We start from the raw sequence: 16648 nt of genomic DNA on the forward strand, positions 1-16648 counted from the left end.
ACTGCCTTATTTTTCTTTGTTTCAAAAACATAAATTCCAATGGATAGTGATGCTAGGTTGCGTAATCGGTTTTAAACATAACGAATCAATGAAATTTGCTGTTCTGACCACTTTGGCTATTGATATCAGGTTTTCTCACCGCCTGGAAGTCGTCTAATATAAGTTGGAGGACATTTTCATCAATTGCTATGTTGAGTTACAGTCTGATATTTTTTATTGTATTTAAAAAAAATTATGCAGACTCATAGTTATTTCATTCATTTCATTTTATTTTATTAAGTTACTGGCTAAACAGCAACGGTTTTTTGCACAACTCTGTATATTGTTATGATTTTAAAACTAATTTTACATGCAGGTGGTCTGATAAAAATGCGTTTTATCACATAAAAATTTAAAACGAATTAATCTTGACGATTTGAATATGTTTACGTAGCAGCTAGATAATTATCAATTAGAATTTAAGTGTCGTATAATTTTATTTTATTTGCTAGATCATTAATTAAATTTAATTGGAACATTCCGAGAGATTTTGGCAAAATTCTCAATGACGGTAATTTGATTGCTTGGAAAGATGTAAGAATAGTTGTTTGTATGTAGATAATATATACAAATGATTAATTGAATATTATTCTGTCGATTAAAGGAATTTATAGAGTGTTAAGAGTGGAAAATGATGGTTGATGCTTCAGATAAATGACAAACAAACGGTCTATTTCAGATTGAAAACTTTTCTGTCTAAAAATTTTCTGAACTAAAAAAGAAACAAGACATTTTTCTGCTAAATACGGTGGGTGGTCAAGCAATTCGAAGTGCAGTTCGTGAATTTTAACAATGCCGATTACCGAAGTGTAAGAAGTTGCGTTGTCCTGATGAATATTTTTCTTCAAACATTTTAGAAGTACAGTGGTTGGTCCAAGTTTCATATACAATTATGAATCGATTCATTTTGCTTTAGGTATCAGAAATGTTCATTTGAATGCGTTTTAGTTCCAAAGTAAGCTCGGAAAGTTTACGAATGCATAATTATTTAGTCAGAATGTGGCAAATGCATTTTGATATGCCAACAGTACCATTTGGTGAACTTTCTCTATGACACCGCTGGTTGTCACAGTTCCGAAAACTTGTCGTCAATCAAGCTGATACTGAATTAATCTACTCAAAAGTTGACTGTCGTAAATGAAGGCGCAGAATATCCGTATCTAACTCTTCTTTCAATAATAGCTCCAGACTCAATTTTTCCATTTTCAAAAACATCTTCTTCTTCTCATGCCGTTTTCTCATTGTAATTTGGCGACCACTTTTTTAAATGCGGCTCTGTCCCTCATAACATAAAACAATTCTCCCTTTATCCATTCTCTTATGTTACGGGGCCAGGATTTCTTCTTCCTGCCGATGCCTTTCTTTCCTTCTACTTTGCCCTGCTTTATATTCTCCAACAGAAGCTAAGAGCCCAAAATGTCTGAAACTACAGAGGCAATCCCCCACAATAATCCTGTTTTTTTTTAGAAAATGGAAAGTATGCAAAAAACAGCGAATTCATTCAAACAGCTTCATTACGGTTACGTATTAGCAGTGAGGGAAAATTCAGCAAACAAAGTAAGGAACTAATGAAAAAATGTCTGACTAATGAAGCGGTAGAAGTAGTAATTTCAGTTTATATTAATTACAATTTCACAAAAAGTACAAGAAAATTGTCTTACACAACTGTTGGAAGGTACTGGAAGCACAGAAAAACATGAAATCACCCGATTTCTCTCACTCATAAAACTGCTGGTAAATTGTTCTCACTTTGTAAAATCATATTAAGAATTGTACAGAGTTGAACTTAGTATAACAAGCGAAGATAATTTCAGTAGAATTAAATACAGGGATAAATTTGTTTGTTCAAGGTTTTATTTGTAATTTGAAAGAATTACATCACGTGCAACTTCCTCAGAATTGCTGTCGTTTAAATCAATTCAAGTCTATTTAGAATTGGTACATTGGTTGCATATATCGGTTTTCAACTCTTTTTACTTGATTTATGGCATTTCTCCAGTTCCCGGTGGTAATATTCGGATATTCTTTCATTATCAATTCTACAACGGAAGAGAAATTTTTGGGCGAAGTGTTATGTATAATACCTTATATACGTTCATTATTTTCTCGGTATGATTTGATTCAGTACACGCTTCTATTTAGGAATTCCAAAGGACTAATTTTTTGCGTAATGTTGTTTATCTAGAATCAAATATTGTAATGCAGACCTGGACAAGTTGTTAACTATTCAGTTCGCAATGAGGCGTCCTTTATCTTTTTTTGTAAAAATAAGATTTTCGCCTTTTGATGACCGGCATTGTGTTAAACTTAGCTTAATATTTTCACTGAATATAAATAGACATTTTGTCGAAAGAGGAATGCCACCAGATTAGGAAAGCATCATCATACTCTCAATGTACTAGAAAGAAGACAAGTTATCATGAACAAATTATCGCCGTAGATCTATTGTATGTACCACATAAAAAATATTAACATACATCTTGAGTAAAAGATAACCCCCCATATGCAGAAAAACTTATTAGTAATACAAAACGGTTCTCATACCAATTAGATTTATTAACGACAAAATATTTAACGTCAAAGAAAACCAGGCATGGGTATTTGAGGTAGACATTTACCAAATATTCATGGACTTTAGACATGTCTATGATTTCCTTGACAGAAATAAACATATAGAATCAGTTGACCATCATTCGAGATAACTAGAGGCTTTAAACGGAGTGTTGGAGTAGCACCCATGTTATTTAATAAAGCGAGTAACGAGTAACACATTTTACATACCAGGATGTACATGCTTACCAGAGATGGAAACGAAAACACGCAGATCAGAAGAAAAATCAATCAAGCATATGAGCCAAATGCTTAAGCTAAGGAGGTAAGGAGTATCAGTTAACATGTGAAAAAACGAAAGTATTAACACAAGTTCGCACGAACGGAATGCTTTAGAATCTTACAATAGAAGAGAGTTACAGATTTTACATACCAGGATGTACATGCTTACCAAAGATGGAAACGAAAACACGCAGATCAGAAGAAAAATCAATCAGGCATATGAGACAAATGCTTAAGCTAAGGAGGTAGAAGTATAGTTAACATGTGAAAAATCGAAAGTATTAAGACAAGTTCGCACGAACGGAATGCTCCAGAACGTTACAATAGAAGAGAGTTACAGATTTTACATACCAGGATGTACATGCTTACCAAAGATGGAAACGAAAACACGCAGATCAGAAGAAAAATCAATCAGGCATATGAGGTCACATGCTTAAGCTAACGAGGTAGAAGTATCAGTTAACATGTGAAAAAACGAAAGTATTAAGACAAGTTCGCACGAACGGAATGCTTTAGAATCTTACAATAGAAGAGAGTTACAGATTTTACATACCAGGATGTACATGCTTACCAAAGATGGAAACGAAAACACGCAGATCAGAAGAAAAATCAATCAGGCATATGAGACAAATGCTTAAGCTAAGGAGGTAGAAGTATAGTTAACATGTGAAAAATCGAAAGTATTAAGACAAGTTCGCACGAACGGAATGCTTTAGAATCTTACAATAGAAGAGAGTTACAGATTTTACATACCAGGATGTACATGCTTACCAAAGATGGAAACGAAAACACGCAGATCAGAAGAAAAATCAATCAGGCATATGAGACAAATGCTTAAGCTGAGGAGGTAGAAGTATAGTTAACATGTGAAAAATCGAAAGTATTAAGACAAGTTCGCACGAACGGAATGCTCCAGAACGTTACAATAGAAGAGAGTTACAGATTTTACATACCAGGATGTACATGCTTACCAAAGATGGAAACGAAAACACGCAGATCAGAAGAAAAATCAATCAGGCATATGAGACAAATGCTTAAGCTAAGGAGGTAGAAGTATAGTTAACATGTGAAAAATCGAAAGTATTAAGACAAGTTCGCACGAACGGAATGCTCCAGAACGTTACAATAGAAGAGAGTTACAGATTTTACATACCAGGATGTACATGCTTACCAAAGATGGAAACGAAAACACGCAGATCAGAAGAAAAATCAATCAGTCATATGAGGTCGCATGCTTAAGCTAAGGAGGTAGAAGTATCAGTTAACATGTGAAAAAACGAAAGTATTAAGACAAGTTCGCACGAACGGAATGCTTTAGAACGTTACAATAGAAGAGAGTTACAGATTTTACATACCAGGATGTACATGCTTACCAAAGATGGAAACGAAAACACGCAGATCAGAAGAAAAATCAATCAGGCATATGAGGTCACATGCTTAAGCTAAGGAGGTAGCAGTATCAGTTAACATGTGAAAAACAAAAGTATTAAGACAAGTTCGCACGAACAGAATGCTCCAGAACGTTACAATAGGAGAGAGTAACAGATTTTACATACTAGGATGTACATGCTTACCAAAGATGGAAACGAAAACACGCAGATCAGAAGAAAAATCAATCAGGCATATGAGGTCACATGCTTAAGCTAAGGAGGTAGCAGTATCAGTTAACATGTGAAAAACAAAAGTATTAAGACAAGTTCGCACGAACAGAATGCTCCAGAACGTTACAATAGGAGAGAGTAACAGATTTTACATACTAGGATGTACATGCTCACCAAAGATGGAAACGAAGACTTGCAGATCAGAAGAAAAATCAATCAGGTATATGAGCTAAATGCTTAAGCTAAGGAGGTTAGGAGTATCAGTAAACATGTGAAGAAACGAAAGTATTAAGACAAGTTCGCACGAACAGAATGCTCCAGAACGTTACAATAGAAGAGAGTAACAGATTTTACATATCAGGATGTACATGTTTACCAAAGATGGAAACGAAAACACGCAGATCAGAAGAAAAATCAATAAGGCATATGAGGTCACATGCTTAAGCTAAGGAGGTAGCAGTATCAGTTAACATGTGAAAAAACACAAGTATTAACACAAGTTTGCACGAACAGAATGCTCCAGAACGTTACAATAGGAGAGAGTAACAGATTTCATATACCAGGAAAAAACTTTATAAGCTGTCGATAAAACTTAAAATAGAACAAAGAAGGTAATAGAAGATTAAATAATGTACAAGTATGTATCTGCGTGGTACCAAAGATAGTGGAGCAGGAAGATGGAATGTAAAAGATTCTAGAAAGATACCGCAATAACATAATATTTGGAGGGCATGTAGGAAACAGACTATTAAAGAAGATAAGGACAAATTTCAAATGGAGAAAGATGTCAAGAAATATGTGAAGAGTTATCACGAGTGTCAAGAAAACAAGCTATTGATCTCCTTACTCATAATTAAGGATTATTCATTCATTTGTGATTACAGTAATTGATGTTTCGTACCTGAAAAGTATCTGCAGAAAATTCAGTTTATTACAAATGGAATATATAAAAATGTACTATACAAATTCCTTTTGTTAATAAAATCAAAACAAAGAATAATTTTAGATTCAATCCCAGCAGCAATAACACGCTCTTAAACCAGTATCATAAATTAGAAAGTTTTCACTAGGTTTCTAATAGGAATGATCCTATTTTCGACGCCAAACAACTTTTAAACGGTAGTAGGTGTTTATATATATATTTCTTCTTTCTCTCCGATATAACTACTGTTCTCTAAAGTATAGTCGATTGCTGGAAAGTTTCTAATTTTAAAAATTCTCACGTGTAGCAGGCGATTGTGGAATTCCTTAAGGTATATAATCTGGAGAGACACAAAAATAACACTCTTTGTATATTGAAATTCCGGAAGAACCAGTCACCCAGCTCTTTAAAAAATGGTTAGTGTATTGAAGTGATTTAACTTAAGAGGGATATTTCTTGTGTTTTTTTTTGTGAACGGTAGTGTGTTTTATATTAAAAGTGAAAATGTGAAAGTATATAGGGAGTATTTTTTATTGATACAGAAGACCTAATTAGCATTTTAATATAAATCTGGTTAATTAGTCGAACAACTTTATTAGACACCCCAAGAACTACTAAATTATTTTTTCAATTAATAATTGAAATTAGAAGATTCTATTTGATAATAAACTTCTTTTTGGTATGATAAAATATCATTGAAATTTTAAAAAATTGGGAGATTATTCAAAATACAGCTGAATCAATTTGGTATTATCTTCTATGTTTTGAGATAGGAGATTCGTTTAGATCAGTTATTGTAATAGTATAAACTAGTAAAATTTTTTAAGGTGGTCTTCTGATTTCGAGTGATTTTTAAGAAATCGGTACTTACAAATGTATTCAAAAACAAATTTAGCCATTTTAACTCGATAATACAAGTAAAAAATTTCCTTGTAGTCAATATAATAATATAAAGGTACAAATATTGTGAGGATCCGGTATTTTATAAGATGCATTAATATTGTATGATGGTTGGATGCTGTGAGAAGCATTGAAATGACTTTGCATCCTAAGAAAGATAATTTAATAGTATGTTTAATTAGAAAATTCATTTCATATTGCTTACTAATTGTCGTCTTCATATTATATTCTGAGTAATATCAGTTTCGGATCGCTGAAGATATTCGCTATAATATTTTTCTTTCTCATTTTTTGAGAATAATATTGAATACAAAAACACAGTTTTGTATACAAGGGTTGCTACTTAAGTTTTAGGACATGGCCATACTGATTTGAATATTTCAAATCTGACATTGCCAATAAAGGTCGTCCAAAATCGTCTGTTGTGCCAGAAAATCGATGCTGTGCGTAATCTGATATTGCAAGATCATCATGTGACATACCACGAGTTGAGGTATACTTGGGCATTAGATCCACTCGTAAACATTAGATATTGCATGAATATTTGACTGTCAAAAAAATATGTTCGCGTTTGATACTGCATTCAATGCAGTGCTTCAAAAGACGTCTATAAGATCGTAACAGGCGATGAATTATGTATTTATACATATAAACTCGAAACTAAACAACAATTTACTGCATTGATACTAAATTCAACAAAAGTTTTTAGTCTATGAAGCATTTCAAAGTAGATGATCACCTTCTTTTTTCGGAATACCTGGGCATGTCTCTACTGTTCCTTTGAAGCAACGAAGAACGGTCAAATCTGAAAATCTGAATGGTATACCAGCATTTGTTTGACAAAAGTGTTCGACAAAATCAGGAAAATCAATCACAAAAGCCGAATGATTCACCACGACAATGCGAGCTCTTATACATCAGTTTAAACAAAAACGTTTTTGAACAGTCAAAACATCGAATTGGTTGGTCTTCTGCCCAATAGTCCTTGTTTGGCACCCAATTATACCTTCTTATTCCAACAAAATCAAATTAAACAGGGAGGTCAACGTTTTTCTACACCTGAAGAAGCGGATGCTGCGTTCAAATCACATGGAGGTACTTCAATCGGAATGGAATTGGTTCAAACGCATTTAAAAGTGTACTGATCTTAATGGAGAGTTGTTTGAAAGACAATTAAACCATATCCAATTTTAAATATTTATGTTTACTTGTCTATCTCAAAACTTAAGTAGCAGCTCTCGTAGATAAGTATCATCCCACTTGTTATATCAAGAAGTGTATATGCCATTTCGACTCTGAAGATGCATCATAGTTTTTTATGAGTAGTGTCATAGAAACTTTAGACTGATGTTCTGATCAGTGGGTGGAAATCAAGGAAGAACATATTGAGAAATAAGTTTATTTTAGTATTTTATAATAATGCTTTCAAAGGGTTTTAAAACAATAAATGGGATATATGTGATAGGTAGTGGTTTCATTCAACTTAATTTTTAAACTTTTTTTTTCAGACTGAAGCACTAGATGAGGAACAAATCAAATGTGAGTACATCTTATTCCTGAAAATAATATTTCACTTAATATTTCATTAATGTTGGATGAAATTTTCAATGAAAGTGGAAAGACTGAAACTAGATCAATAGTATTAATTCGCACACGCGTGTATTGAAAAATGAGGTCACTAATCATATTTTACCGCTTGTGTATATTTATTTTACCAATTTTATATAATGTTGATACACATACCACTAAAATATGCTAATATAATAATCGATTTTGCATTCTTACACGTATTTTAGTATCCTTGACTATATAGAAAAAATGGATCATAAAATCTGTATTAAATATTTTAGAAAGAATGAGAATTCTGGAAAAGTTAACTACTTAGAGGTGAAATAGTTCATAATTTGCACATGTCTTTTTGTTTTAAAGTCAAAATTAGTGAGTAGAGTAATACTTTTTTTCACGAGTAGGTTAGTGCGGCAATTCCTACGAGTGAAAAAAAAGTTACTCTACTCGGGAGTTTCATACAAAATTTTTTCTGCGTCCGTAGGCTTAAAAAATCGACAAAACTTCGTCTATAGTTGTATTAGTACTTATAGGATTATAGGTGGATCGTGAACATTTACAATGTTTCTTGAAGTCGAATTAGTTGTGAAAGTTTCCACTGCAGAATCCATTTTGTTTTTTATTGAGTTCTCTACGTAACCCTCTACAACTGGACTTCCACCCACCGTGCTTCTTTAGTTGAATTATATCACCATCGGAATCCGCTAATAGAGACGCCGAAGAGCGTCAAAATGTATGCCCAGTGTAGTTTTTTGGATTAGGTAAATTCAAATATGTTGTGATAAGCGAGGGAATTTTTTGAAAGGTATTGGTACTTACAACTTGGGTTTTGCATTTTCCATTTTTATACTGCAAAAAAAAGGATCTGTTTTGACATTTGTGGGTCGTTGGTTTTTATAAATGTTTACCAAGTTTAATCTATTGTCAGATATTTCACCACTAAGAGTAAATCGACGTTGAACATGAGTTTTTGTATCAGGTACTGTGATAATCAAATCATTTCCGGTATTATTAATATCGTTATCAGAACCGGGCGTGCGCCGGGGGCCCCGCTGCGGGGGGGCCTCGCGACGAGCCATATGATTGATTTTTAAACATATGAATGCAAGCGAAAAAATACATCCATAGCCAATGTTCAGAATCAACATAAATTTTTTTATGCGCAATCATTTTAAAAGTTCCGAAAAATCATATTTAAAAAAATGAAAGCTCGAAGTTGCGCGAGTGATCTGCAGATTTCAAACTCTTGTGAAAAGCTTTGTACTTTTTACCCTAAGGACTTCGATGCAGCCAATATAGAGTCTGAATTTATTCATTTTAAATGCCATCTACTAAACGCAAATGTTTTCGAACCGACCAAAAAACTTTTCATTGGTGAAATGTATCAATTTATGTATGAAGAAAAACTATTTGCTATTTTTTCAAATGTTGAGATCGCTATGCGAATATTTTTAAGTATAATGCCATCAAATGCTAGTGGGGAAAGATCGTTTTCAAGGCTCTCCTTAATTAAAGATGACCACCGAACCACAATGACTCAAAAAAAATTAAATCAAAATAGCGTATTGTGTATTGAAAATGAGCTACTGAAATCGATTGACTGCACTAGTGTTATTGAAGAATTTGTAGGTAGCAAAAAAAGAAAAAAATGTTTTTAATTTATGAACGTAATTTTGTACTATTTTTAGTTAGAAATAATGAATAAATTGACTATAATGAAAAATCAACTTGATGTAAGAATTCACGTAAAACGCTCGCCTTACATAGGCCCGGGGGCCACGATGACTCTAAGTCCGGCTCTGATCGTTACACTTAATTTTATACAATTCCTCTCTCCGCAGAGCTCCTGCCATTCCGAATATTAAAGCAACCTGAAAGATGTTACAAATAATATCTAAGCTTATATTAAAATTAAAATTATGATCATCTGGAGCTTGCAATTTCTTCACGTGCAAATGTTTTAGATTTTTTGGGTCTTTAGCCAACTGATTTATTTCAAATAAGCAATTAGTTTCGAGTATTTACTGATGACTACGTTGTTATTAGGATGTCTTTCAGTTTTAAATAAATCCACCACAGTGTTGAAGACTTCCACATTTTGGATTTAGTTTCAAAGTAAGCTAGCAACACTTTTTTTGTGAAGATGTTTATGACTTTTATAGTACGCCACTCCATAAAAGTACTATATTCCTTTAACACGTTGACTGCCACGGTAAGGATCAGAATTCCGTTTAAAATGACAATTTGATTTAATTATTATTATTAAAAACTCAAATTGTAGTGTATAGCTATCATAAAAAGCATAAAAAATGTGTTTTTTTTTTAAAAAAAGGTGTTACATTAATTAACTTACATAACATAAATCAACATAAATCGTACGCAGACACGATTCGACCTGTCGCTTCAATAGTATCTCAAATATTGTCGAATGCATTACACTACGTCTTTCTTCAGTGTGTTGTTTTATAATTATTATTATAATTAAATTATCAAGAATCCAATATGGATAAGAAAAGACCATTGATTCAAAATGAAATTGAGTACTACGCAAATCTAAGAAAGACTATTAGATGGCTCAAAAAGATTTCATTACATATTATAGAGAAATATATACACAATGCTCACAAAATTTTTCAAAAAGTAACTTCTTCTAAAATAAAGCTGATCTAGTTCGAAGAAGAATTCGTCGTCGCGTTGATTGGAAAAGAGATTCAACCAGTTTCGAAAAAAACGTATATGTGCCCAAAAAACGTAGAGAAACGCCAGCATATGAAGAAAAGCCAGCTCTTTGTGTGGAAGATTGCTTTAAGAAGTTCCACAAACAATAAAATATTATTTTATTTCGTGAATTTGAACTAATTTTTATAATTATATTTTTTGTTCGTTTTGTAATAAATTTTCTGTCCATGCATTCCAGCATTGATTTTCTGTTATTTTCGCAGAAGTCATCTATCGATATTAGCACTTATATATTCCGAGTTTAATCGTAGCTGCACAAAAATGGCAAGTAAACACCAGACGAGTTATCTCGTAGTTGGTAGCCAACGTGTTAAATACTGTTCCCTGGATTTCTCAGGGTTAAGATTCATACTCGCTGCTGTTGCCGATTCAACATCATCTAGTGTGCAGTTTAAACTTTCTTCACTATTACTCTCCATCACTAATAATAATACTACACTCCTTTTAATTAGACACAAAAAAATTTTCTTGAACGAATATCAAGAAATAAAAGTGTGACTGTTTATCGAAAAAACCAATTGACATGAGAAAGAAAGCGTTCACAGGCTACTATTTTGATAAAACAATTTTATAATTGCGTTAAAAAATGATACATTACGGCATTTTTTTAACGCAAAAACGAGAAAAAAAAATATCCGCTACGGTATTTTTTTTGTACGCTTTTTGACCGATTCAGAAATTAGTTATTTATGCATCGAGGATACTAAGTAGATGATTATTCCCTGAGAATGTCAGTCTTACAAAGCTGAATGTCTCTGGCCCGAGGGTCATAATTTGCCTTAGGGTATTAGTAAGTGATGCATACATAATTTTATGTAATACTAATTTGTTTCAAATAATAAATATATTTATAAAATCGAATTGAATTTCATAATTTTTTATTTATACCTGCGACAAAATCTTGACGTTATTATTGTCTTTGTTTTTGTTGTTGGAGAGATATGTATTATCAAAGTTAAAATCCAAAGAAGAAACAAAATTTTTAAAATTATTGACCAAATTTATCAAAAAACTGAAACTGCATCGCCAACTTGTTAGTGAGAAAATTCAGAGATCCATAGAACAAAGAAATTGATGAAAATGTAGGGGTATTTCAATGATCTATCCGAAAAGTTTTCTCGAGGTCTCGGTAGGTTAAATATTCGATGGTAAAGAAGACTTGGATGGTAGATGGAAGTAATAATATTAGTTATTTTCACAATCTATACTCGTGGTCAAACATAACGCACCACCCCGATTTCTGACAATATTTTTTTGTCTAATAAATTTGAATAATAAGAAATGTTGCAATAAAACCAAATTTTCCAAGAAATAAAACTTGCATTCTAAACAATAATGTTCATTTTCTTAAAACGCTAGTAGCAAGTATTGCCGCCTCTGGATGTAATTGTTGCTAACATTCTCCCGGGCATGCTTTCAATTAGGTGCAGTATCACTTCTTGAGGTATGTTCTCCCATTCCTCCAATGCCGCTTGCTTAAGCTCATTTAAAGACATGCTCGATAGGATTCATATCTGGATTTCTTGGTGGCCAGTCCTGGGTATGAATTCCTACTTCGTTTAGGTTATTCAGAACATCTACCGCAACGTGTGGTCTAGCATTATCATGCATTAAACAAAGATCATCACCAATAAATGTCCCAATCGGAACGACGTGATTTTCAAGAATGTCAGTTATGTATCTTGCTGCGTCAAGGGCGGGTCTAGGAAGAGACACTAATTCTCTGCGAGCATCAAAACAAATTCCTTCCCAAAACATGATACAAGACTGCGCAAATCTTTCTCTTCGCCGTCTTCGAATTTGGTTACGTCCATTTTGACTTCTTAGACTGATTCTTGTCTCATCAGTAAATAAAACTTGGCACCAATTTTCTAAATTCCAATCTAAATGTTGCCTTCCAAATTTTAGTCTATCAACACGATACTGCCTGATTAGCAAAGGTGCTCTTCTGCTGTGTAGACCAGACATTTGTCATTGACCGATTTCTTTATGAATTTAATTGCAAAAAACGGTCATCTCAAGGAATTAAAACTGAAGAACGTCCTTGTCCAGGCCTCCTAGAATGTGAACCGGTCTCTCGAAATCTTTGCCTCAATCTGCCAATGGTTGTGTGGTGTACGCCAAACAAATTTGCCACTTCCCGATAACTTTGTCCCTGTCCAACTAACTTGGCTATTCTTTCAGCTTCGCGTTCACTTAACTACCCAAATTTATCCATTATTTGTTTAACTAGTCTCGACTTTAACACACCTTGATTGACGTAAATTACTACTGTCCACAAGTTGGTACAACAATAGAATGAAAGGAACATTAAAATATGCATAGAAATAAAATTTTAAAAAACCACATAAACAGTTATTTGCTGATAAGAAATTTTGCTATGTTTTATCGCTAACATATAAAATAAATTAAATCTTTTGTGATAGAAAAAAAAAAGAAACCCAGAAGATTAACATTTAAGGTTTTGATATTGAAATAAAGGGTGGTGCGTTATTTATGGCTACGATTTTATATGATTATACAACCAAACATATCATATGGATTTCGCACTTCCCGGAGACCAAAATTTAGTTCTCAGCGGAATCTTGCAAAATTCTATTCTATTCTAGATACAACCAAATAATACAGAATCAAAGTGTCAACTCCTCTTTTTCATTAATTTACAGGGTGATTTGTAGAATCATTGGCTATAGTGTTACCACAGCTCATTTGATTTTTTAAAATTTCCCATGATGTAGTACACTACTATTAGTATTCGACTGGTATTAGTTGAACTCATAAATTCCAGGACCAGCTTTGGAAAAATCAATTTAGGGACTCGTATTGAATATTGCACCCTATATATAATTTTTTTAAATGCAATTACTGATTTTCAATCTACATAAGTAACTAATGAACCAATTTTTAGTGAAGGATCACGAATATAATGACTTATCACATGGTAAGGTAATAATTCAAACAAATTTTATAAATTTCGAATATTTTAACTGAAATGAGTACCTACAACATAATCTTATCATCATAACTGTCACTTTGTATTATTTCTAAGGGCAGAATGAATTGTTTCCCAATTCTGAATATTTAGACAAAATGTGTTGATCGTAAATGATTAAAATATTGTCAGATAATTACTCATTCAATAATTCATAATTTTGTCATTATTAATCATTATTTATATTACAAAAATATAAATTTCTTTTGTGTGTATCTACGCTATTTACTACTATATTAGCTTTGGTATAACTTCTATTACTTTCGTTCAATATGCCAAAATCAGTTTTCGACCACATTTTATGCCGACATAATTTTTGATATGGATTCTTTAATGGTAATGGTAGATTTGCTGCTAGAGAATATCCCAGGAGAGTTCCCGATGTCATTTAAATATCTAAGAAGTAATAAAAATCTAAAGAATGAAGTAAAAGCCCAAACAACAAAGGCTTCATTAATACCCGAGAGATGTAATTTTACGGATTAAATATATGACTACCAGGAGCAAAGTCAGAATATTCAAAACCTGTTTGAGATCAGTAATGACATACGGGATAGAGACCAGAGCAGAGAACACCATAACTTAGCGGCTTCTAAGAACTACTAAGAAATGTGAACGCTGAGATCAATAGCAGGACACATATTATTTGACCACAAGAGAAATGATGATATAATATGTGACATCCAGGATGTATTGAGATGGGCGAGAAATCGAGGAAGGGAATGGAGAGACAGAATGTCAGATGATCGGTTGGCAAAGATTGCCAAGGAAGAAAAATCGAATACATCCCGACCACCAGTACAACTACCTATAAGATGGTATGAAAGCTCGTCTTCAGCATTCCAGCTGCATCTAGACGAACATTGATGCAAACACAGGACTAAGTCCTAACGTACTATGAAGAAGAGAAGATCCTGATCGTCGAACTCTCAGTCATCCAACATTTGGGTCAGTTTTTGATTATTTGCGAGAAAATTGTACTTTTCGTAGTGATATGTAGATGAAGTGCAGGAAGATATTCAAATGGTTCGGCGACAACATCCTAGAGAAAAAATCCATAAGTTGGAGTTTTGTAGATGGATTAACAATCATCGACCAACGCTGTACAGGACACTATTTAAAGATGAAACCGAATTTACGAGAGATAGGATAAATATGTAATTCACAAATGTGTGCAGAAAAAATCATCATGCTATCCGGGAATCTCGTTCCCAATGAGATCTTTGGTAAAATGTGGATTGGTGTCATAAATGAAGAATTAGTAGGTCCTCACTTTTTTATCGTCTGTCTATTCGGATTATATACAAAATATTTTGCCGAATCTGCTTTAACGCAACAGGTGGATAGAACGTGAAGGTACTATTCAGTGGTCTTCAAAGTCTCCTGATTCCAATCCCGCTGATTACCATATTTGAGAACGATCAAAACAACTAATTTATACAGAGAATAATAGAGACTGTCCGGTACTATTTCTAGAATCTAAAATTATTTTTATTTTGTTGCAACTATTGTATTTTTTTCAATTTTAATCCATGCGTCTGAATTACACAATTTTAGTAATGGTTCTAAAATTGTTGCAAAATTGGTTACAGTTTTTTGTTTACCTGGATCACATTCATTGTTGTTTGAAAGTTGATCGAGTTAATCGGGTCACCAATAGGTAAATGCGATCATCAGACTTTAAATATTAAAAATTATTTATTCGCCTTAAATAGCTGTCTACTATTAATTCTCTTGTGTGGTTGTGGTTTGTGGTTGTGGCATTTCAGCATAAAAATAGCTTATTTGTATTAAACTTTATTGCCAAATCCGTGTGAGGGGATACATCGTTGATAACTGCCCAATAACAATTGTATTAAACATCTAGAATCTATTATACAACTAAATAAATATCATGGAAGAATTAACGCACAAAACAGTGATAAAAATCAAAAGTGCTTGGAGATCATGTTTTTAATTTCAAATTTCCGCCGAATTCTTCACAATGCATACCAATAAACAAGTTATAAATATTTGAAAGGCGGCGTGTGAATCATTTTTCACAATGAGTCAATGCTTGTTTGCTGATTTCTTACAAAATATTTCCATGGAATTTCACGAATTCTATATTTATATTGCAGCCAATCGATATTCATGAGAATAATTCACCACGACATTTTTATCAACAATAAGAATTTCAAAACGATATTTTGGCAACAACGACATTGTAGAGCGCATAAATTATTTCACGATCCTCGAATAATAGATTTTCAAAAACACCTCAATTTTTTTTACTTTACAGTTTTATGAGTATACTGAGTGTTTGTAGCTTCGAAAAGTTTCATCATGTTTCTATTTTCAAAGAACCTATAATTTCGTAAATAATAGAACAATGCTACTTAACTTATTTTTAGATCTTTGCTTTGATGATTCAAAATAATTTTTAGGATATGACGTGATAATATGGTTGTAATTCATCAAACTGCACCGATCAACTATTTTTCGAGCAATATTTTTTCGTTCGTGTTAAAAAATTTGGTTTAGTAAGATTAGGTGATAGTAGCCGGCTATTCCTTTTGTAATAAACTTAAGACCGACAATATCTTTAATAAAGAAAGAAAAGAGCTTTCAAAAAGTATATAACAAGCTTATTATTCGCTTTTAAAAATTTGGGGTTGTTCGAAAATGAATGCAAATTGGAACAATATTTTTAGATTGAAGAATACCATTTCGAGATTCAAGGTTGATGTGTTCCAGTAATTTATATTTTTAAATGGGCGGATGTAATTTGGGCGCTAAAGGATTAATGTACTTTTTACAACATGTAAACTAGGCCCCAAGACCGAAGGGTCATTTTAATCCTATGAGTATTTTGGGCGTTAACCGACTGAAGTACATGATTTATGAAATACAGTTATTTATTAAATCACCGACATTTCTAATAAGATATATTTTTGTATTTTTAGATTTTTCTATAAGGGAAATGACCTGTTATCTGAAAAAATTTTGCTATTTTGCACTTTTTTTAAATGAAAAATCTGCCCTTAATAAAGTTTCCTCACAACATTTTTGTAACAC

The 16648-nt window shown here is 32.7% G+C and overlaps 2 protein-coding genes across 2 annotated transcripts in view; one reads left to right on the plus strand and one right to left on the minus strand.

The window, feature by feature from the left end:
- The window catches only part of LOC130441405 (neo-calmodulin-like), a 138152-nt gene that overhangs the window by 28985 nt on the left and 92519 nt on the right, over nucleotides 1–16648 (minus strand). The window lies entirely within an intron of this gene.
- Nucleotides 5660–16648, plus strand: part of LOC130441406 (troponin C-like) — a 68572-nt gene continuing 57583 nt past the window's right edge. Inside the window, exons 1-2 of the mRNA XM_056775071.1 lie at nucleotides 5660–5810; nucleotides 7803–7833. Of these exons, the coding sequence (XP_056631049.1) occupies nucleotides 5808–5810; nucleotides 7803–7833 (34 nt within the window). The 5' untranslated portion in view covers nucleotides 5660–5807. The remainder of the gene's footprint in view (nucleotides 5811–7802; nucleotides 7834–16648) is intronic.

Source organism: Diorhabda sublineata, chromosome 3 (genome assembly GCF_026230105.1).
Source record: "Diorhabda sublineata isolate icDioSubl1.1 chromosome 3, icDioSubl1.1, whole genome shotgun sequence".
NCBI lineage: Eukaryota > Metazoa > Arthropoda > Insecta > Coleoptera > Chrysomelidae > Diorhabda > Diorhabda sublineata.